The 24,015-nt window shown below is 51.7% G+C and overlaps 1 protein-coding gene across 3 annotated transcripts in view; it reads left to right on the top strand.

Moving 5' to 3' along the window:
* The window catches only part of SNX29 (sorting nexin 29), a 480,282-nt gene that overhangs the window by 232,579 nt on the left and 223,688 nt on the right, over positions 1–24,015 (top strand). For all 3 annotated transcript variants that reach the window (XM_044233549.1, XM_044233551.1, XM_044233552.1), the window contains one exon: positions 19,996–20,102. In XM_044233549.1, the coding sequence (XP_044089484.1) occupies positions 19,996–20,102 (107 nt within the window). The remainder of the gene's footprint in view (positions 1–19,995; positions 20,103–24,015) is intronic.

Consider the following 24,015-nt stretch of genomic DNA (forward strand, 5'->3'; position numbering starts at 1 on the left):
GGTGGAGGAGGTTTGTGTGTCGGGTTTGAGGAATTTTCAGACCCAGATGGAAAGCTGGTGGTATCGGGGTCTCTGAGTCTTGTCTCTGGGTCTGAGGATACCAAAGAAACGGCCACGTGTTCATTCAGCTGGGGCCCTCTAACCCTGCCACGTGCTGGGCGTGTCGGGGGGGGAATAGCGGTGGAGAGGGTGGGACGGACACAGTCGTTTGGGTCCTAAGCCCTCGGTGACCGAGCACTTGCCTAGAAGGACTCGTTGATTGTTTTATTTGTCTTTCATTCACCTACTCCTTTTTAAAAAATAAATATTCATTAGCTGGTTATCATAGGCCACGCTCCTCTTGGAATTGGAGCTGATGGTGAGCAAAGCAGATTTCCAGACCCTGTCCTTATGGAGTTACGTTCTAGTTGGGGGGAAACACCCAGTTATCAAGAAATAGGATAAAAAGGGTATGTCAGAACGTGATAATTGCTATGGAAGAAAAGTAACAGCAGAGCACACTAAGGGGGCCCAGGGGTGTGGGAGAGTCCGACGTTAAACAGGGGAGGATGAGCTTCATTGGGAAGGTGGTGTTTGAGCCCCACCTTGAAGGAGGGAGCAGTGGCTATCAGGTGGGAGAGTGTTTGAGGCCGAGGGGGTGGCCTGGTAACAGCCTAGGGCGTTAGTCTGCCCGGCATGCCCAGGGGCAGTGAGAGGTGACTAGGAGGAGGTGAAGGCATAGAAGCTTCCAGTGGGTCAGATCCTGCAGGGCCTTATGTGCTGCTGTGAGGAGGTTATAGTCTTTCTCTGTGTGGAATGGGGAACCACCTGGAGAATTTCGAGAGAGCATTGTCATCCGACTTAAGTTTTTGAGGGTCACTTTGGGTGCTGAGGAGACCAGAGTGCGAGGGAGCAAGGAGGAGTCCAGGTGGGAAGCGATGGCCCAGAGCTCGGTGGGCGGTCAAAGCGGTAAGAAGTGGCTGGGCATTGACAGCAAACCCAAAAAGGTTTCTTTCTTTTTCTTTTCTTTCTTTCTTTCTTTCTTTTTTTTAAGATTTTATTTATTTATTTGGCAGAGAGGGTCACAGTGAGGGAGGAAACATATGCAGGGGGAGCGAGAAAGGGAGAAGCAGGCTCTCTGCTGAGCAGGGAGCCTGGCACAGGGCTCGGTCCCAGGACCCGAATCATGGCCTGAGCCAAAGGCAGATGCTTAATGACTGAGCCCCCCCCCCCCCCGGCGGCCCCTAAAAGGATTTCTTGGAACTTGGGCTGTTACATGTGAATGAGAACAGCAGAGGATGGATGCCATTGCCATTCACCAGGATGGGGATGGCTGTGGGCAGGGCAGGTTCTGTGGGGGCCAAAGAGGAGTTCTGGTGCAGAGGTGCTGAGTTGGAGATAGCAGGACAGGCTAGAGGAGACAGGAAGGAGACCTGTCTATCCTGGGCTGCAAATACAGACATGGAAGGTGTGCTTCAAGCCCCAAGACTGGAGGAGATGCCTGGGAGACTGAATGCAGATGGGCGGGACCAGCCCTGGGGCCTCCCACATCTGGAGCTTACAGGGAGGAGGAGGGACCAGCAGAGGTCATGGAGAGGGGAGTGCGTGGGGAGGAAGAGGGACACCAAGACGGGGCGGGGTGGTGGGTCGTGGAAGCCCAGGGAAGATCGTGCTGGAAGCTGGAGACTGAGCAGCAGTGTCAGATGCTGCCGACAGGTCCTACGAGATGGGAATAGTCCCGCGCACTGGAGAAATGCCATGGCCTTTGGGGTAATCTTGTGGCAGCCGGTGGTGACATTGACAAGAGTCGGTCAGTCGAGCAGATCAGGGAGAGCCTGGTGGGAGAGCGTTGAAGAGAGGAACTGGGCACAGCTGGTGCAGGCAGCCCTCCAGAGGAGGCTGGCCACGGATGAGAGCAAGGAGCGGGGGCAGTGAGGGCAGGGATGAGGAACGAGAACTTTCTTTTAGTAGTCACCACAGCCAGCGTGGAGCCCAGTGTGGGGCTCGATCTCACGACCCTGAGATCAGGACGTCAGCTGAGATCAACAGTTGGGCGCTCAATGGTCAGAGTCACCCAGGCATCCTGAGAATAGTTTTTCTTTCTTTCTTTTTTTTTTTTTCCCTTTAAAATACACCCCACTGTTGTGTATTCACTCCACCTGCCTTGCCGCTGTCTGACTTAGAGTGGGGAGCAAGACCCACTTCCGGAGTACGTGGGCTTGACGTCCACTGGAGTTGATGGTGGAGGAGGCAGGTGTGACCCTTGACCTCTGCATGTGTGCGTGGCCACCCGCCCTCTGGTCCGCCGGGCTGGGCTTCTGTTTACTGAGCCAGAGCACTTGCTCTCCCCAACCAGCCTTGAATTCCTCCTCCGTCTTCCCAGTCGTCTTAGTTTCCTCTTGCCGTGGTAACAAAAGGTCAGGACCTTGGTGGTTTAAAACTATGCAAATGTATTAGTTCACACTTCTGGAGGTCAGAAATTTGACACTGATTTTCTGGAGCAAAGTTGACATTTTGGCAGGATTGCTTTCTTTTCTTGAAGCCCTAGGGAGAACCCATTTCCTTGCTCATTGAGATGTTGCAGCCGTCACTTCCGAGTGGTTGTAGGACTGAGGTCCCCGTTGCTTTGCTGGCTGTGAGTGGGGCCACCCCTAGCTCCACGGTGATCTTCCAGGTCCTTCACGCGGCCCCTGCTTCTCCAGACCAGCAGTGGCCCACCGACTGCTTGTCACGTTTGCAATCTGACCCCCTTCTGCTGCACCTCCGCTGTCTTCCAGCCAGAGAAAGTTCTCCTCTTCTGAGGGTGTCTGTGATGAGAGGGTCCCGCTCAGGTCATCCAAAATAGTCTCTTCACTTGAAGGTCTGAAAGGTGCTGTGCTGGGTAATGCGTTCACTGGAGCTGGGGATTCACCTCCCATTTCCACAAGGAGGTCTTGTGTGTTCCACAGTACATGCCAAAGATAAGCAGAGGTTTCTGGTCTCGCTGCCATGAGCCTGGCTCAGGCCACCACCAGCCCTTGCTGGAATGTTGTAATAGCTCCCAAAGAGAGGGTCTCCTCCCTTCTAGTTGTCTTCTTTTACCATCCGTAATCCACATGGCAATCAGAGTGACTTAAAAATAAGCAAACAGATGACCTCCCTGCTTGGAATCCTCCACTGGCTTTGACTGCTCATGAGAAGATGATGGAACATTCTTCTTATGGCCCCAGAAGGGCCCTGTGGGATCCAGCTGACACCCGCCTTCTGTGCTTCTGTCCCTGTGCTCCTTGTTGGTCATGCTTCAACCACAGTGGCCTTCTTTCTGTCCTTGGAGAGGCCTCCCCCACACCCTGTGCCACAGCATTCGCCATTCCTTTGCCAGAATATTCTCCCCTGTAGTAGTTTCCAACTGATCTTGTCTCCTCCGAGGGCCTAATCTCGCCTTGTCTAAAGAGCCCTTCCCCCAAGATACTGCATTCTGGTTATTTTTTTTTTTAAAGATTTTATTTATTTATTTGACAGAGAGAGATTACAAGTAGGCAGAGAGGCAGGCAGAGAGAGAGAGGAGGAAGCAGGCTCCCTGCTGAGCAGAGAGCCCGATGCGGGACTCGATCCCAGGACCCTGGGATCATGACCTGAGCCGAAGGCAGCGGCTTAACCCACTGAGCCACCCAGGCGCCCTGCATTCTGGTTATTTGATTGTGCCTCACAGTTGCTACCATTGGAAAAATATCTCCTTTAATTGCTCATTGGCCACAAACCAGATGTTAGTTCCTGGCAGGCAGTAGCCTGCATGTCCTGCTCCCCATGGGGTTGAGAGTCTGACCCATGGCCACCACTCAGTATGCATGTACTGTGTGAAAAAACGTGGTTGCAGCATTAGAATTCTAGAACGCTTTTGGAGAATGAGTTGTGTCTCTAAAAGAAAAAATGTTTTCTTCTACTTGACTCGCAACACTTCTACTCAATACCTCTAATGCCGAACGTGTACGGACTTTCTCTGTTCCAACCAATCCCCAAATTTGGGGTCCTACCGTGTCCTACAGTGCAGTTTAGTTCTGACAGACTGGAGTTAGTGCGGACAGCACAGTCCCAGGAGATGGCCTCCAGCCAGACCCCAGTCTCCAGCCCTAGGTCTCTGCCTGAGCTTCTGACCAGCTGGCTCTGAATTGGAGTTCTACCACTCCAATTGAAGTTCTACCCTGAAGCTCTCCGAACCCTATAGGTTAGGGATTTTTGTGGATAGTTGATTGCATAGGCTTGATGGACCATGAGCTCTGTCTCCATCCCCTCTCCCCTCTACCATGGAGAGGGAGTGGGACTGAAGGTTTCACGCTTCTAAGCATAGCTTGGGCCTTTTGGTGGCCTGCCCCCATCCTGTAGCCTACCAAGTGTCACCTCATGAAAACAAAAGATATTTCTGTCAGGAAATTCCAAGGGAGCTCTGTGTCCAGAACTAGGGTCTAAGACCAGGGTGTGTGTGTGTGTGTGTATTTTATATTTCTTATTATACAATTTTCCACCTTAGTAGCTAAGAGGAAGAACTACTCTTTAGCTGCCCATGTCGCATGAGACTTGTAATAGTTGGGGAGTTAGTTCATGCATCCGGCATCTCCTCAGAGGTGCCAAGTATGGAGAGTGGTAATTTTTTTTTTAATCTAATATACAATTAGACACCCTTGGGGACTTCTAATTTGCTTTGGGAAATTTCCTTGACTCTCGGGAAGGAGGAGGACTTCATTCTTATGTCGTTATGTGACGTAATAGTCAAGTACAAAGAGACAACCGTAAGCAGACCAGAAACATCCCGTCAGTACAGAGAGGTGGATTCAGCCCTCCGGCTTGGAATGTTCCAGTTCCTTTCCCAGGTTCCTCCTCCTCCTCCTCTCCCTTCTGTCCTCTGCTTCCCCCAAATCTTCCTTGCTTTGGCTTCTTAGATATAATAAAGATTTTCTGGGAAGTTGTCAGGGTTGCAGAACATCTCTGTGGGCCTTTAGAAATAGCCTCCTGGTTTGTCATATATTATCATGTTGTTCCAAATATGTCAAAGTCTGTTTCTCACGTGGGAAGGAACCACACTCAGCTTCCAGGTGTCCAAGGACTTGTTCAGAGCACAGAGTGATCACAGCTGGGCCACTGGGTCCTTCTGCCCCATGTGAGCGGAGGCCACGTGGACTCCTTCCGAGCTGGGTTGGGTTGGTGGGGTCACTGGTGGGCATGGCACCCTCTCTCTTTCTGCATGCGTTCAGCTAGAATAGGCCTTAATTAAGCTGCCTGTGGGGAGTGCCGTGGTGCTCTGGCTTCCCTCCCCCAGCAGCCGTGCTGAGAGCTGTGACCGAAGGCCCCCTGCCCAGTGAGCTTCACGGAGCCCTGGGGAGCCGGGTTATGGGGACGAGCCTTGGAAGGTCACGTGTGGCCCCACAGGATAAGCACTTGGATGTGCTTGTTCTCCTGTTTTCTACTTAGCGTCTATAGGACATTCTCTCATGGCTTAAGGCATTGGTTGTCAGACTTAGAGTGTGCTTTGAAATCCCCTGAGTATGTATTAAAATGCAGCTTTCCAACCTTTCCCTCAGACCTGTTGAATTAATTCTGGGAACGGGGCCTTGGACCCTGCGTTTTAATGCTTTCCACTCCCCTCCCATCCCTGTCCAGGTGATTCAGAGGAGGGTGGCCCATGGTCCACCCTTAGAATGGGGCCGGTCTAATGGACCTGCCTGGGAGGTCACGACAATGTCCGTGAGCGAGCACCTCTCCCTCCTCCCTCCGGGGGTTAGCAGCCTCTCCCGCCCCTGCTGCGCTTGCCTCTGTCCCACGTGGACCTTTGCTCTTCCCCACAAGCATCCATTTTCCTTGTTCTTCTGTCACCTTCAGAAGCGGCCACCATGTTGAGACCTTTCCTGGGCTTTCTGTGTGGCCCCTTTGTTCTTTTCATAGTGACTTGACCTCATGGCATTCTTGAGAATTCATAAGGGACGTGAGCTTTCAGCAGGATTTCTCTTCTCAACCAACCAGCCATGTCCCCCTACTCCCCCTGCCTCCACCTCCCTTCTCAAAACATCAGCCATGACCTTGAGTCTTAGGGATAAGGATTTTTCTTTCATGCTTGTATTCTGGGCGTCCCTGTTTCAGCCTTGACATTGTTCTGTTGTGGGTGCTTGGAGCAGAGACAGATTTTGAGCTTTCAACATAAATTGTGTGAGCTTTAAAAAAATCTCCGCTTGACAAAATTCTCTTCCTTAAATCTTCTGTTATTACGGGCTTCTGTTGACCGGCTTTGTACTTCGGCTTCAGGTGTGAATGTCCTTGGCCCCTGCTTGCGGTGCCTGCTGGCGTTACCTGTGGGTTGGATAGGTCACTGCTAAGAGCCCGGCCGTAGGTGCCTCACCTTGGGGATGTGGGTCTGTCCTGCAGCTTGCCAGCCTGGCGGCTCGAGGACCTGGTGCATTGAGCACGTACGCTTCAGCTCTCTGGCGTCTCGGTCCTCTGGCTTGCCTACCTTGGCCTTTCTCGGCCAGGTGCCTGGCTGCAGTGGCTGTGGGGTGAACTCGGGTTTGCCATATGCTCCAGCCCCCGCCTCTGTTTCTGTCATGCGCCCTCTGGATTTTGTGAGCTACGGAAGGAACGGTAGAGCTGAAACTGACACCGAGTCTCCTGCTCAGTTTCGCTCCCCCGGATACTGAGGCCCATGGCAGTGAGGCGGCAGTTCCAGGTCACAGAACGCTCTGGCAGTCGGGGAAGGGGGAGCAGAACCCTTTTTTAGGTAACGCTTTTTTAGCCACACTTACTCTTCCACCCATTAGATCTGGTCCCAGGAATTCAAAGAAAAATCTCTACACATGCCCAAAGACAGGCACCAGGCTGTGGATTGTGTCCTCACTGGACGTGGGGTCTGTTCCAGAGACTGGTGGAAGCGATGGTTCTAGTGCCCTCTAGATGGTTCTAGTCGCAGTGAGGAGGAAGGAAGCCGGTCCGCCTGTGCTGGCAGGGTGTGGTCGCCCAGGCTGGCCGTGGGGTGACAGGTGGCTCTGCAGCGACTGCCATTTAGGTGATAAAAACCCAGCCCTGCAGGGGTGCATATGTATGTGTGTACCTGGGCGTGTAGTGCGGGTACAACAGTGAGGAAATGGGCATCGGTGGGGGGTGGTGGGGGTGGGGGTGCAGGACCCTTGCGGTGCCCTCTGCTTGGGCACTGGAATTTTTTGATTAACCTAGAACTGATGTCACATACAGTTCGCCTGTCTCACGGGCACGACATACTTGCAGTATATTCACCAAGACGTGCTCCCATCACTACTCTGAAACTCCGGAACGTGTTCTTTACCCCGAAAAGAAATCCTTAACCCGTTAACGGCAATTTCCCACCCATGGCAGCTACGGAACTACTTTCTGGTCTGTGGATTTGTCAGTTCTGGACATCAGATATACCTGCCACCCCCCCCGCCACCACCAATATCGGAAAACAGGATGCTCTGGGGAGCCTTCTGTAAGCGGAAGCGGTGTCAGGTGCAGAGCTCACCCTGCCTTCTAGAAGTTTGTGTCGTGCCCGTTGGCATTCACAGCAGATCTGCATTTGTACAGCAACAGCTTTTTTTTTTTTTTTTTTTAAGGGAAGACCTATGGATTTCTTCTACTTAGCAAAAACAGGTGGTAATTTAAATCTTTTGTGGAAGCGAAGTGGCATAACGGAAATTTGGGGAAAGCGGGGGTACCGTTGAACAGAAACGTCCCGTGTGTGGACTCTGGCCTCTGGTGTTTTCACTTAGTGCAGTGTTCCCAAGGTCTACCCTTGCAGTGACATGTATCAGTACTTTAATTCCTTTAACAATTTTTAAAAAGTTTTTAGTTGTGGTAAAATATAACAAATTGACCTTAAAGCATCTTGAAATGTACAAATGGATGGTATTAAATACCTTGAATCGTGTCACCTCCCCCGCGGTGCCTCTGCAGACTGAATCCTCCCAGAGTGGAACTCGGTAATGCCCCACTCTTCCTCCTCCAGTCCCTGGAGACCACCTTTTCTCTTTCCAGCTCGGTGAGTCTGACTGCTGCAGGCACTTCATGTAAGCACACCCCCGTGGCATTTGTCTTTTTGGACTGTGGCTGGCCTCTTGCCCCGAGCTCAGCATCCCCCAGGGTCATCCGTGCTGTAGAGTGTTAGGGTTAACTTGCTTCTTAACTGGATGTGTAGACCGTGCTTTGCTCATCCATTCGTCCATCGGCGGACAGCTGGGTTGCTTCCATGTTTGGGCTCTTGTGAATAAGGCTGCGGTAAACATAACGAGTTCTCTTGGGTTGCATTTTTTTAAATAACACGCTTGTGCTCATGTATTTTTAATTTATAAGGAAATGAAGTAGAAAATCCATGGTCACATCTAGAATTTAAATGTTTGTGGCTTCTGAGTGTCTCTGCTGGTATGGGACACTGGTATGAGGGGAAAAAAACCATCTTAGGCAATAGCATCCTTAATTTGTCTGAAGCTTCCTCAGGCCTTCCCTCTGGAGATTAGGAATCCTGTCAGTCTCTGGCAGGCCAGAGTGATGGGGTTACAGGGAGAGGGGCCGGAGTTCCTGTGGGGTGGTGTGATGTGGGGTTAAGACTGTGCCTGCCCTGCTTGCTATGGGGAAGGAGAATGAAATATGTTAGTGCTTGTGATGCGCTTACAGTAGTGCGGGGCCCTCCGTAGGCATCCCTGCCTGTTATACCTGCCGTGAAGTTACTGGTGTGTCGTCCCTTCTTGCATAGTTGGCCGCCCATGAGTAGAGAGTGGGAGTCGGTGTCTGCACTCCTTTGAGAGAATATAAACTTTCTAGAAATACAGTGGCTTAGCCTATGACCTGCTGGCTGGGTTGGGATTTATTCCGTCCATGTTCCTGTTTCTTAATTGGCTGAGGTCTAGTGCATCTACCACAGGGGTGTGAAACTACAAAAATGGATTTTTCCCCCTGCAATGGACATGTGTTACTTTTACAATTTGAGAAAACAAAGTTATTGAAGAAACGGAGAGAAAACACAGAACAAGACCTAGGTCCCATGCTAAAGGTGCCTTGTCAGACGGCTTCTCCAGTAAGAGTGGCCGATGTTGGCTGACCGGAAGTCTTGGTAAGTTGGTACATTCAGACTCAAAGACGGGTTGGCCAGCCAGGCAGGAAGTATTGAGAATCTGACTTGTGCCCCATCTGATTTTGAACATTTCGTGAGTTGAGTGAAACAAGATGGAAACTTGAAGGAGCTTCTAGTCGAGGTGGACAGACAAGACACACACCCTTGCCACATCCAAAGCCTGCTTTCAGCGGCCCTGCTGGCTGCTTCACCTGCCTCCTTGGATCCTCCCATGGTACCCTGCAGGGCGGATGTGATGATCCCGTTTACCGACCAGAAGGCCGGGCTTCGGTCAGCTAAGTTCTTTGCAGGAAGTGGCCAGGTTGGGGTCGGAAACCAGCTGCATCTGACCACAGCTTCTGGGCCATTTGCTGTGTTCTGTCTCTCTTAGCTGTACTGGTGTGCTCCCTTCCTAAGTGCACACGATGGAATGGCTTAGGATGTGACACTAAGTCCCAGGATTGAGGCAATTCAAAGAAATTGTCCACATGGGCTTTTGAAATTCCAGGAGTCCCTGCTAAAGACTGGGTTGTGCAGTGATTACCCAAGGATGTTTCCATCCCCATGAATCCAGGGTTTACAGGTAACCCATTTCTGCCTTTGAGGTACGTAGCCATGCTGTTTTAAGAACAAATTGCAGAAATCACACGTGATTGTTTGAAATAAGATGATTTAAAGTCTTAGAATGAAAGTACTGATTGTTCTCTACTGCCCCTACAGCCCAGGTTCCCAAGGTCGACATCTTGGGTGTGCCCTTTGTCCTTGCTCAGACAACCAGGGGTGCACCTCGGTGGGGTCCTTCAGAGCTGTTCCTCCTACCAAAACAGAACCACACGTATTTCTGTGACTCAGTTAATGCTTGAACGTCAACACATTTGCATTTTAAAATGAGCAATTTCAAAAGCTCTGGAGCCTTCCATGTCACCTTGTCTCATTGCTGACAAGCGGACTCCAGATGAACCTCCACAGAGGACGGTCTGGCCCAAAGCTCCGTTGAGCCAGCACTCCCACCACTTAGATCAGGACGAGAACTCCTTGTGTCTGGCCTGCCTAGCTGCGTGTTTCATTCCAGCAGAAGTAGTTTCCACTGTCAAACTGCTTTTCACTTAAGGGGAGGAAACACAACGCTCACATTTCTGTCCGAGCCTCTGCTGGACTCCACCACGTGAGCGGGTGAAAATGTGCTTGGCGAAGGGTGTGAAGACAGTTCTGGTTCCTGCCGCCGCCGTCCCCAGCTGTCCCCGTGAGTGTGATATATATTTAGATGATCTCTCGGAAAAGAGCCGCAGCTTCGGAACAGGTGAGCATCTTTCTCTGGAAAGACCTATGCGAGATGGGAGCTTCTGCCGAAGACCTTTCTGCCTTGAAAGAAAAGGCGCCCTATTTTTAATGCTCAGAGTGAGAATATAAAACACTTGGGCCTTTTCTCTCGTTGAATCTTTGTAGGAGGTACCCTCCCCATTTTACAGAGGAAGAGACGGAGACTCCTAGCAATGAAGTCCTAGGTCTAAGGTCTCGCTGTCCTTGGTGGCAGAGCCAAGATTTGAACCTAGGGCTGCCCTGTGTGTCTGCTTACTCTCCTGATCACACGTAATTCCTCGTCTGACACCAGAAACAGTAGCCCTCTCAGTCCCTTGGCTCCTGGTCCGTATGTTGAGGGTGCAGAGGACTCTGTCCTCTTTTGATAGATCTTGTTGGCATGGCCATCCCATACGAGGCCGTTCTTTGAGGAACATTCTCTTGGCTTGAGTATCACCACACAAGCTCCTTGCCTCTTTTTTTTTTTTCTTCCTTTCTTTTTTTCTTTTTTAAACCAGTGAATCCTGTCTGTGAGGTGGGTGGGTTTTTATCAAGTGTTCGAAGAATTTGGTTTCGAGTTTCTGGAGAGCTGGAAATTTACAGTATTCTTACACCATGAGGCAAACAACAGTGTCCGCGGCGGAGGGGGCGGTGGTTGCATGTAAGATAGTAGGTCTCCTTGCGAGTTTTGGCACAGGGTCTTGGAATTCTGACATCCGTGGGAATTGGTGCCGCGTCGGTGAGGCGGCCCTGGGGGGCAGGGAGGCAGGTGGTGAGTGGGGAACGCTGTGGGAGCTTGACACCAGGGAGACTTTGGTTTGTATAACCTGGTCCATCATTTACAGTGTTATTAAAAAAAAGGCAAGAAAGAAACCCACCCAAACCTCTGTTTTCTCATCTCTGAAATGGAATTTGGTGCAGTGGTGTTTTGAGCCTTAAATGGCTCTCCCTCCTCTGGGAGGTGGGGAGTCATTAGGGCTCAGTCCTCAGGAGCCCGTTCAGCTCCTGATGGCTGCCCCACAGGTGTTCTGGGCTGCAGCCTGTGACTGTGACCGCACAGTCATTCCTTCTCAGTGCACCATTGCCTGTCTGTCCGAGGCCACCTTCTTCCCCAAGGACTGTGTCCTGGAATCTAGTTAGAGACTCTATATTAGATAAAGGTGTTTTTTTTTTTTTTAAGCTTTTGGGGACTTTCTCCCCACAAGAGTGAAAGTAGCTGGATAGCAGCTGTGGTCATCGGTTGCCCCATCGCTGGGAAACCATAACATGTTGAGTGCCGAAGGGAGCCAGCCCGCCATGGAAGCTCCCTGAGAGATTCCAGAAGCTTGCTGCCCAGGCGGCACCAGTGTGGTGACGCGGGAGTGGGGTGGGGGCTGGTGGCAGTGCCCCTGTCTCCTGTCTGTGTCGCAGCCCTGGGGCAGGGAGAGGAGCACTGTCCCCTCCCAACACTCCCCTCTCCCCCGGGCCACCATCTGGCCCGAGTTCTCCTTAGCTTTTGGACCCCCTGAATTCCTGCCGGACCAAGATCTGAGCAGGGAAGTGAGGGATTCTCCATTACTCAGCCGCTGACGCTGATGGGGGCGTTGTTCTGATTCTGTCACTTGATAGCTGTCTGCCCTTGAGCAACTCAGGAAACCCCCTGGGAAGTCAGTTTTGGGGGCTGTCACTCTGTCCCTCGCATGTGTGTTGTGAGGACAGGAAAGGACATGTGTATTGTGAGGACGGTATTTCTACTGCAGTGGAGCTTGAGTCACGTGCCGGGCTGGTGAGCACCGCGCTTAGCGGGTGAGTGCCCCTCGTCCAGCATTTACTCCCGGCCGCACCGGGCCGCGTGTTCGCCTGCGTCGAGTGGCTCATCCCACAGCTCGTGGAGGTTGGCCTGTTACTATTTTACAACAGGAGGAGACTCTGCTCCCAAAGGATGGGTGATCTCACCCAGTCCTGTGGTTTCGTCATCGCTGCCCCAGTGACTGCTAACTTGATATCCCCAAATCCCCTCTCCCTGGAACTCAGGCTCCCATGCTGCTGTGTTCTGGCTGCTTTTTCTCAGACGGTTGTGTCAAACCTCCCTTGTCTGCAAACCAGACTCACTCCCTCCTCCCTGTCACACCGCCCCTTCCCCAGCTCAGTACAATGGTAGCTGTGCTCTTTGAGGTTCCTGAGACCAAAATTCTTGGCGTTAGTGTGACTCCTGTCTTCACCCTATTCCCACATCAAATACATTAGCATCTGTTACACATCTGGGGGGTACTCTAGCTTGAGGTCGTCTGCTAACTGCACTTCTTGCAAAGAACGGGAAGTTCTTCGGTGAGGGGAGACCTGAGCCATGCCCCCTGCCCCTAGCCACGACACCTGCCCTCTCCGCTTCCCTGCTTACGCTGCCTTCATGTGACTGGTAGAATGATTTTTCAGAAAAGGTCTGGTCATCCTGCCTTTTGTTCTGAACCTTTCAGGGGCTTCCTGTTTTGCTCAGAATAAAATATCCTAGCCTCCCACCCCCTGCCACGGTCTCGGTTCTCTTGTATCCATTGTCCTTCAGCCTCGAGGCTTCCTTGTTGTTTCCAGAGCACCCCAGGGCCTTTGTACTTGCTCTTCCCAGGAATGCAGTCCTTCAGCGCTTGCATGGCTCTCACCACCACTTTATTCTGGTCTCGGCTCAAATGACATCTCCTTTGTGAACCCTTCCTTGCATTAATTAGCACTCACACACCCTCAGTGCTCATGTTTTCACCGCCCCTGTTAGCACTTCTCACAGCCTGCTCCATTAGATAGTTACTTCTTTATTTTCTGAGGCTCCACTCAATGGTGAACTCCATGTTGGCTTTCACAGTTTCCCCGCTTAGTACACCCCTCTCTGTGGTGCCTAGTGCCTGGTGTAGAACGAAATCTTCAGTTGCTAGTTGTTGTGTGAATAAATAAAGACCCGTTCAAGGTCACTCACGGGGGAGCGATGCAGCCAGACTTGGCACTGGGTCTGATTGCAGAGCCCACGCTGCCTTCTCGAGCGTGCTCTCCCCTTGCCACAGCCGGCACATGGAACATTCTGGACGCTGTTATTATGAAGAGTGTCTCCTTGGCTGGAACAACTGTGGATCCCTGCTGTCTGGTAGGGGTCATTGTCACTGCACCCGGGAGGGCCCTTTCTTCTTTAGAACCTTTGGGTGTCCCAGATTTCCCCTCCCGCCAGACCAGGGCTGCCGTTCCAGGACCTGGCACACTGCCTTGTGCCGTCAGGACGTTCAAGGGAGCCATCTCGGAACTCAGAGTGGTTCTTCATCTTCTTTAGCCACCGGTCTCTCTCACACTGTTTGCATCTAGGGTCGTGCTAAGCTTGTTGAAATTGAAAGCAAAACAGGAACCTTATCATACTGTTTGCCATGCTGCTCTCCATGGTCTTGGAAGTTTTGCTTAAACTAATTTAGGCAGAAAACCCCATGTGTTCTCTGGTGCCTGCCTGTGATACCAGCACAGTGTCGGCTGCTTTCAGATGACTTGCCTCAGACACCCCCGAACGGTAATGGCAGGCTGCAGGGAGGTGAAAAACTGTGTCATGCTCGCTAAGTTTAAATGACCTGCTAACGCAGCTCACAAACCCACAGCTTTTCTGGAACACGAAAAATAGTTCTGATTGCACGTAAGTGTTTCTGTGCTCCCACCCAACACAGTTTCGGTGTCTGTTTGGATTAAAAGAGAGAAGGCCTCCCGTTTGGACCCAGTTTCTCCATTTGGAGTCTAAGCCACACAAAGGCCATAGACCTCCTGCCCTCCGGCCCGGGCTCGAGACAGCCAGCCGGAGTCGTGGGCGGAGGCCGCAGTGAGACGGCGCCTTTGAAGATGCACGGTGACTTCTCCGGTGCTGGGTCCCCTGCAGGGCTGTCGCCGTCGAGTCTCCATGAGCTCCCGCTGTCCGTGGACGCCGCTTTCAGGTCTTGCCCAGCACGTTAAACGTGGCTCTTTCTCTCACGTGTGGGCCCCTCTCTGCACTTGGGCTTTTTCAGTACAATTTCAGCTCCTTATCCGAAATGGAGATATCCAGCCCTGTAGATGGAAGCTTCTGTCTTATTGGGTCCTGCCCGCTGCCCTTGGCTCGTGGGCCTTGACCAGGGCAGGCTCTGGAGGTGCGGATGCCAGCTGGTAACTCGATCATAGGCCAGAAATGTCAGCGACGGGACTGTAGGCTGAACACTGCCCCGCGGACCAGTTTCCAGCCTTGCGTTCTTGAACTCAGGAGCAGCTATCGCTGATAGGAATATGGAACCGTGTTTTCCTCTTGGGCGAGTGAGTCGGCGTTCTCTGCATTTCAGACCAGTAGATCCCTCAGAGGAGACGTTCGTCTTTAAAGCCCCCATCACAAGTGTTTGTGTTGCCTGTGGAGACTGGACTTTCCGAATTCAACCACAGCTGACCCTCGCCCCGCGGAGGGCTTGGTTGGGGGATGTGCACGAAGTGTGGGATGGGGGTGTAACGTGCTGTTTTTGGCTCTCAAACAACTGGGTGTCACTTGGGCTTGGACTGCGTTGCCTTCCTTGAACACTCAGATGTTCCGCTGTTCCCACGGCAGGTGAAATCTTTCTGGCTGAAAAATGAACAGTTGAGACGCGGTGCTTGGAACATTTCAACTAATGAGATGACCGGCCTCTCCTGCCTCACCACGTGCTCGCCTTGCCAGCGGAGAGGTGGAAGGTGTCTGACCAATTAAATGGCTCCTTTCAGTTTTCTAATAACCCTTACACCATGGAGTTAGTTCGGCCAAGTGCACCTCTGCGTTGTCCTTTTCGTAAGCGTCATACGCGCGGAACCGTTCCGTCGTCCTTGCAACTCCAGGGCCTGAGTCAGGGGCCCACCCGCAGCGCTCCCTGGGGAAGTACCCGTTGAATGATTAAAGGTACTGTGTTGTTAATCTTCTGCCGTGTAACAGATGACCCCCAAATTCAGCTGCTTGAAACCACAAACATGGACTGACTTCCGTTTGTGAGGGGGAGGAACCCCGGGGGGGCTCGACTGCGCGCTCTGACTCTGGGTCCCTGCCAGAGCTGTGGTTATGCTCTCAAGGCTTGGTGGGGGAGGGTCCGTGACCACTGGGGGGGCTGCTGGCAGACCCCAGACTGCGGGTGGATACATCGTGGGTCTCTCCATAAGGCTGCTCCCGAGATGGCAGCTGGCTTTGCTCACAGAGAGGGTGCGAGCCCCAAGACAGAGGCTTGTAAACTTGACCTTAGATGCGACGACTCATTTGCGGTGAGTCCAGCCCGTGCTCACAGGTGGAGACCAGGAGGGAGGGATCACTGGGAGCCGTCGGAGAGGCCGCCTTCCGGCGGGGGGGGGGGGGGGGGGAGCGGGGGGGGGGGCGGAAGCCTGGTACAGCTGGGGTTCATTACTTAGCATTTTATACACGGGATGGAAGTTTCTGGCCTGCTTGTTAAAGCTGTGCGAACTGAACCCAGGCAACAGGAGGTCACATAGTTGGGGGTGAAGGTTGGCTGGTTGGTTTCTAAGAGACCTTTTATAAATTCATGACTGTCTGGGGTCTGTTCCCTCGTCTTGAAGGTTAAAAAGCTTCCTCATACATCTGCCTCCTTCGGCGCTGGACACTGTGGCCCTCTCTTAGATGCGTCTCCAGAGGGCCTACTGTTTAAGGGGCGAGGGCCCGTGGCTGGCTTTCAGACCGCGAGCAGTGCAGACGTGAAGCAGGTTAGGTGGCCGTGTCTTGCCGATCAGCAGGATCTCCTGATGGAGGAAGGCCGCCTCGCTCAGGCACAGGTCAGGTCACTGGGAGCGCACCGGCCCGCAGGCCCTGCTGTGCACACACCTGTCACGCCTTAGATGTGTCCTAGCGCCGGGCTTCGTGAGTCAGCCTCACACAGCTTCGTGCTGGGGTGTCTGCCCTGCCTTGGCGGGCACTGCTGCTGTCCGGCCGAACTTTTCTAAGTGCAGCCTCCTGTCAGATTCTGTTTTCCTACTTAGAATCCAGCGCGATGTTCTGTTGTTGAAATCCAGCGCTGGCGCGCCGCCTTGCCGTGGAAGACCCGATGCTCCAGTCGCCACACCTCTGCTGTGTCCCTCTCCCCGCAAGTAGCTGCTTCCAGCCTTGGAACAGGTTCTGCTGGGAGCTCTCTTGATGTCTCTGAACAGTATTGTCTGCTGCTGCTTGTTCTTTGCTCCGCTGGACGTGTTCTCCATTGATTTCTCGCCGTGGAACGTGAGGGATCGCTTTTCTGTCCCTCCAACCCCCAGCACAGGCGCACCATCTTTTTGGTTTGATTCCTGGGCCATGAATACATTGCTAGGACTTGGAAAACGCCCTCCAGCTGAGCTGGGAGGTGTGTGATCACTATTTTCACACAACTTTTAAATTTCTTTTGAGTTAATATTTGAAAAAAACATTTTGGTTCATGTTGTATGAACTCATTAGTAACTCAAATGCAGGTGCTCTGTCACGGAAATCTCTGTTAAAAACAGGGCACCCGTCCATTCGATCCTGAGACAACCTCTCCTGTAGTCCTAGGACCGCTGTGACTGGAGGAGGTCTGGCTGCTCCCCAGGCTGGTTCCTCTGGTTCGTGGCTCCCACTGCTGCTCCTTTATTTAGAGGAAGTTCATGGGCTCTGTAGTCCCCCCTTCTGGAGTGTCTCTCCCCCTTCCTGGTTCCTGGAAACCAATACGTGTTGTTGACGCTGCACACAATTGGGGTCCCGCTGTCTGTGGCCTCTTGCGGCTGTTGTGGCGTCTTCCCCTTCGCAGAATGCTTTCCGGGCACAGCCGTGCTGTGGCAGGGCTCCGTGCTTCGGTCCTTTTGTGGCCAAGTTCTAGTGCATGGTAGGGACAGACCGCATCGTGCTGACCTGCCTGTCATCTGTGATGGCCGTGTGGGTTGTGTCCACCTTTTGGATGTTATTAGCAATCTTCTCATTTTTGTGTTGTATCCTCTATTTCCTAGAACATCTGTTTTTTGTTACATTTCTTCTGTTTTGTTTGGGGGCAGGTGAAGATTTTGGGAAGTTTGCACGTTTGAGGATGTTTTCACCTTCTTAGCACCGGGCTTAGCTTGGTACAGAATTCGAGGTTGGAAATACTTCCCCTCCTGATGTTGGCAGGATCACTTCGTTGCTTTCTAGCGTATGGCGGTGGTGTTCAGAGACCCCGTGTCCTTTCTGGTTGTCCTTTGTGAAAGGGCTTCTCCGCGTGCCCCTTGTCGCTCGTGTTCGGACACTCCTCTGCGAGGCCTGCGCGTGGCTCCCCCGCTGCGCCGTGCGCTGTCTCCACACTCCTGTCTCTCAGTCCTGGGGCATTTTCTTGAATTAAGTTTCTGATTTCCTTGTCTGTCAACTCCCCGCCTCCCCCATTTCTTGGGTTCTTCTGAAATGATAACTCTCCATTTACCGTTTTTGTTTTCCGTCTTGTTATCCGTTGGCTCTCTTTCCTGGAAATTTTCTTACCTTCTCTCCTTTGTATCCAGTGTTCCATTTCCTCTATCACAGTTTTGCTTTGCAGAAGAGTTTTTTTTTTTTTCCTTTACCCTCTCTGTGTGTCCTCCTTTTTCTTCTTCTTAAATACCTCTCTGTACCTTTTTCAGCTATACCATCTTCTCGCTCTGGGATTATTACCGATAGTTTGCTTTTCGAGTGTTCTTTTTCCCTAACTTGGGTCTTTTTCTTAGAACTTGTTTTAACTGTTTGAACTGGCATGCTTCATCTTTCCTCCGTCGATTCTGGTCCCTGTTTTCCACCTTAAGAGCTCATCGTGGCCATGAGGTGCTTTCCTGCCAGTCACGCAGAGGTAGGCGTGGGACACTAAGAAGCTGATGTCAGGCTGTGCTCGGCTCCTGGTGGGGCGAGCCGGCTCCGCCGTTTCACTGGAGAGCGCCCATGGGTCCCTTTGGGCCTTTTCCTTAAGCCTCTTACATTCCCAGGACCACATTTTTCACTCCCTGCTTAGAGGCAGGTGTGTGCTGATGGACGGCTGCTCTGGGCATTGGCGAAGCATGCCAGTTCAGCAGTCTTGTTTCCTCTGTTTCCCGTCGGGTACCCAGACCTCAGCTCGGTCTGGTGCTGCAGGTTTACTTTCTCCGGAGAATAAACCCCTTGTTTCCTGCAGATTGCTTCTCAAACAGACTTTGTATCTCTTCACTTTGAGCACCATGTGTATCCCCACGTCTAGAAGTGTCTCGTATTAGCCGTTTATCTACCGTTGGCAAGTTGTCGCACGTTAATCAGACGGAATGTTGCTGTGGCCCCCCTGGAGCCGAGAAGGAAGCTTTCGCAGGCCTGTCACGCGCCTTTTACCAGTGATCCGCCTGCTTCTCAGCTTCTAGAATTTTGTTGTCTCGTTTCCTCTCTCATTCTTGTTTTTCTCAAGGGTGATACTACGAGAATTTTAAAAGTGGGTATTTTAATGGGACTCTGAGAGGATGTGAAGGTAAATTAATGTATCCAGTATGTCAGCTCTAACGGGAAGCCCTTGAAATTTTCTTTTCATACCTGTTTCCGGTTGTGGAGGGTTCCTGGGTCACAGTCCTCAGCTGTGCTTGCAGCCTTTGGGATTGCTGGGGTGGGAGCGTCTTCAGGTTGGTTCCAGCATGTGGGATGTCGTCATTCAGGGCCGTGCTGCTTTTGGGCTTCGAGCTCACTGTGACCTGATGGAGGCGTAGCGGAGGGAGCCGATAGCAGAGCTGCAGGACCCCCATTTCTGCTCAGCCTTGACCCACTTGCCCGTTCTCTCCAGGCCCTCAACTCCCTGTTGCGGGAGGGCCGGCCTTCATGACCATCTGCTCACGCTCTGGGGGGCATCTGGGACTTTACTCTCCCGGAACACACAGGGAATGGAATCTGCTTAGTTGATGCTTGTTTTTGGACTGGGGGCTAATCCCTCTTCCAGATACATGCCACTGGGGGACTTCCTTCCTGCCTGTGTTCCCCTGATTTTCTTGGAATTCGCCTGCTCACTCCTGGTCCTAACTTCCTGCTCTTCCCCACAAAGTGAGCATGTGCGGATGTGTCCCTGAAAGGAGGAAAAACCACCCACTGGTGTCTACTGTGCTAATAATTCCCACATTGATCTGGGAGCCAGTCTCTTGTTAGGATGTCCTTGTGTTGTCATTATGCATTGATTTTAGAGTTTCTCCCGAAGCTGCCTAGCTTCCGCTCAAAGTATGGTTTATAAATGGCAGTTCTTAGCAGCTCTACCCGTACTTTGACCCCCTCTGCCATTGATGTCTGCTGTGGACAGACGACGCTGCACTGAGGAACTTTCTCGTTAGAGAGAAAGAAATTGAACCACTGCAGAAGATGGAAGCGTAGGCTCTTCTGTTAATGCGTTGTCTGTTTTGCCCTGGAACGGGAAGTAGTAACAAGATTAGTCCCCAGACTCACGTGCATCTGTCTCTGTGACCGTTCTTCCATTTGTAAATACAGTTTATTATTCATTTCATTGTACTTGGGTGAAAATGTTGCAGAATTGAAGTCATTAGTAGCCGTGATCGCTGGGCTCACACCCTCCCTCTCTCCCCGCTGCCCTAAAAAGAGCTTTTCTCATTGGAGAAGCCATTTGGCAAGAAGAAAAAAAAATTTTTTTACTGGGAGAATAACTTCCAATGACTGCTAAAACATTTACGGGGTTTCTTTCTTTCTTTCCCTAAAGTTGTGCCGAATCTTTGGAGCGTTGATGGAGAAGTTACGGTCACCGAGCAGAAGCCGGGCGAAGTGGCGGAGGAGCTGGCAAGCTCCTACGAGAGAAAGCTGATAGAGGTAAGGCCGGCGCCGGCCCGTGTGCGTTTGCTTCCAGGGTCGGCTGCCTTGGGGACGCTCCAGGAACAGGTCCAGCCCGTTCCGCAGATGTTAGCAATAGAATCAGACACTAGTCCTCTTGCACCACCAACGAGACAAAACACAACCAGGTAAAAAAACATTAAACTTGGTGAAGAAAACTAAGAGCTGGTTCTTCAGAAAAATATTAAATTAGAGACTTTCGGTGCCTATGGCAGGGAAATAGAGAAAACACAAACATGTCATGTTAAACAGAGGAAAACAAACGCACTCTTGGATTTGGAGGAGATGAAAAGCGGGAGAGGCTGTCACAAACAACTTTGATGCTGATGAAAGTACAAATATGGGTGACATGGGCTATTTCCCAAGACAGGGTTTATTTATCACAATTAATTGAGGGTGTAGCCTACTTACCTGGAGAGCATCCAGAAATGGGAAGGAAGTTATAAAAATAAAGCTGGTTCCCTGGGAGGTAGCAAACCTGAGTGGTTTCATAGCGGTTCCTAGAAAGTCTTTCAAGGTATGTACAAACAGCCCATTGCTCTTTCTACCTCCCTTAAAGCCTTCTCGGTATCTTTACGTGTATCTGTGTCTCTGTATCTTGGTTTCAGTATGCATTACTTCAGAAGAACAAAAACTGCCAAAGAGCCTAGAAAAGAAACCGTGGACCAGTCTCACTTGTGCATCAGGGCATAAAAATTCTAGCAAGGTATTGCCCGGTCAGATCCAGTTATATATGAAAGGACCGATCCCCATGAAATAGGGATTAATTTAGGATTTCAGTGATGACTTAACGTTAGGAAATTCATCAAGTCAGCTCCATGATCGATTAAAGGCTAAACACCAGATAGAGATCTTGCTTGGTACCAAAGAGTCATTCGATAACATTCCTCATTCGTACCTAATAAAGTACTTTTTCATGAAGTAGAACTGACACACAGCGTTGTGTTACTTTTAAGCACACAACATACTAATTTGATAGCTCCTTTATAAACATATTCTTGATAAAGGAGAGGGGCACTTCTTTGATAGGATAACGTGGTTTTGTTTTTTTTTTTAAACAGAAATCGTTAATTGCTGCCATACTCCGTGGTAAAGCTAGAAGGCTACGTTTTCAGATAGGCAACTGATCGATAAAATATATATGTATATGTCGGTGTGTGTGTGTGTGTGTTGTGGTCACAGGTGTGGCATTCACGACGAATTGTGTATGTTTGTACACGTACGTGCATGTGAGTGTCTACACTTGAGTCCTTTGTGAATATTCTGCAGTATATTTGATGTGTGGAATCAGATACATCCCTGCCATTGCCATGGAGACATAGCTGACCTCAGGTTAGGTTTTAGAGGCCGGGCCCTTTGCAGCGGAGCCCCATACGCTTGTTCCTGGTTCAGCCTCACAAGCTCACAAGCTTGCTGTCTGTTTCACTGGGTTCCTGGTGACCTCTAAAGAAGGGAGGTGAGAAACGATTTGAATTCTAACTCAAGGGAGCCCAAAGGGGCATAAGCTGGGGTTTGGTCTTAGCATAATAGGCAGATAGGGGAAGAGTGACAAACCAGGATGGAAGGACCCGGGGGCTGGGGTGGGGGACTGTCCCCTCCTGGCCTGTCCCCCATGCTGAACCTCACAGGCTTACCCAGTGGGGTCATTGACCGCAGTCGGCTGGTGCTGGTGCCGGGTGCTGGATCAACATTCCGTTCTCAGAACGCCTGCGTAGAGAGGGGAATGGGCCGTGTACCCTCAGGGTTGTGTCAGCCTGTGTGTCTCCCCTGGGACCTCTAGTCCCTGGAAGGCAGAGACCATGTCTTTTTTGGCTGGGTATACTCAGCTACCATTTCTATGCAAATGGTAGATGCTAAATAACCCTCAAGTGCAAGTATTTTCACGTTCCCCTAGGACACGGATATCTCAGGTTTGCTGAATGAATGCAGAGCTGATGAGCTCCCATGGCCAGGTGCTTGGTTATGAGGACTTGGTCAGACCTGCATATAGTTCGGAGGCTGGTACTCATGTCCTGGGGCTCCTGTGAGCGTGCTGAGCCCTGGGTGGAGGGTGGGAGGGGCAGTGATCCACATGTAGGTTCCCCCAGGTAGGAAGCCGATGGGCTCATCAGCCACTCCGGCTCTAGAGGGCTCAAGAAGACTCTGACTCGCCCCTTGACCCACTGAGCAAAGCACCATAGTTCATTGGTTGGGTGGCAGGTGCGTCAGATGATCAGGTGCTTTTTGAGTTTCTGCTTTCTGCACGGGGAATGGCCAGGACAGAGGTCCTGCACAGGGAGAGTCGGCACGTTCGAGGACCAGCAAGGAGACCTGCTAGGTCTGGAACAGAGCAGGTGGGGAGAGCGGTAGCTCTGTGTGTGTCTGCTGTGACGTGGGTGGGCCAGATGATGGTGCTTGGAGGCTGTGCCGTGGCCATGCCACCTTCTTTGATCGTGGCAGAGTCTCACCATCTCCCTGCAGACTTGAGTGATGCAGCGAGGGTGATGGCGTGATGCGAAGGGACTGTCCTATCCCCGTGTATTTGTGGTGGTGTTAGCTGTCACATCAGAGGGGGTGGTGGTTGGGGTATAAGGATATCTCCTGTCCGCCTTCCTGTCTGGTCCTCTGGGACCCCCTTTCCCAGTAGTAGAGTGGGTGGCCGTCGTCCAGGAGCTGAGTGAGATGGGAGCCTGAAGCAGAGGTGTTCTCCTTTGGCATTTACTGCCCTGGGCTGATTTTTCATTGCTTCCTGATGGCAGAGTGAGTGGCCAGTGATCTTTCCTCTGTGACTGTTATTAGCATCTCATTATCCCGAGACCTGTGTGGAACCCTTCAGGTTGGCAGTAATCAGGCGCTTTCCAACGTTCTTTGTGAGGCTCATCTGTCATTTAGTCAATGGTTCGTTTTTACCAAGGGCTTCTAACACCATTGGCTGGAGTAATGAAAGCCTGTGGGGGAAGCATTGATGCACTTCCTTCCGTAGCAGAAGGGCAGAAGAAGAGGCATTGCATTTTATGTCATAGGACTATCCAAAGAACCCCAATAGTCAAATTACTCTTTTGTGATTCATCCCAATGAAGATGGAGTTCCTGAACATTCTTTCTCTAGATGCCTCTCAGAGCCCTAAAACCACCTCGTGTACCTGCACACACACAGGCTACACACGCCACACGAGTGTTCAGTGACCTGATCCCTAGACCCCCGACAGCTCGGTGCCCAGAGTCAACACTGTAAGCCATCCTGTAGTGGCTGGAGAGCGTCAGGGACCAAGGACTGGAGGTGGGGAGATTGTTCTTGACGCCCTAGGATGGTTCACTTTTGAAAAAGAGAAGGAAAGAGTCGTGCTGGTGGTGGAGGTTCGTCTGGCGATAGCCACTGTGTTGGGGCAGCCAGCCATCAGGTGCACACCGTTTCCAGGCCCTGCACTCGGGCTTCCACGTGGATCAGCTCACGTGGTGCTCAGCAGACTTTCTCAAGGAGGGTGCCGTTGCCAGATGGAACTTTGAGAAACTGAGTAAAGTGCCCAAGATTTCTCGGCTTGGGTAGGAAGTAGGCAGGGCTGGTTTTGACTCGCCCAGGCTGTCCAGCAGCATAGCACGAACCTGTATTCTGTCTGCCGGCTCTGGAAGGCCACACTCATGGGAGAAATCAAAGGTGGACCTGGCAAAGAAGGGACCAGCACTGGTCACGGTGGAGGGCATAGGTGCAAGGAGGAAACCCAGCAGAGAAGAGGGAGGCTGCAGCCCGGGCAGAGGGCAGCAGCGCCGGGAGGGGCACACCCCAGGCTCTGAGTTACAGCAGAAGGGAATCAGCTCCCAGAGGCCGGAATTACCCGCTTCTGAAACAAACGTAGTAGAATGCCAGGCTGGGAGCTCCTCGAGGGAACTGTAGATGATAACTTTTTAATTGTGTG

The sequence above is a fragment of the Neovison vison genome, chromosome 14, assembly GCF_020171115.1.
Source record: "Neovison vison isolate M4711 chromosome 14, ASM_NN_V1, whole genome shotgun sequence".
NCBI lineage: Eukaryota > Metazoa > Chordata > Mammalia > Carnivora > Mustelidae > Neogale > Neogale vison.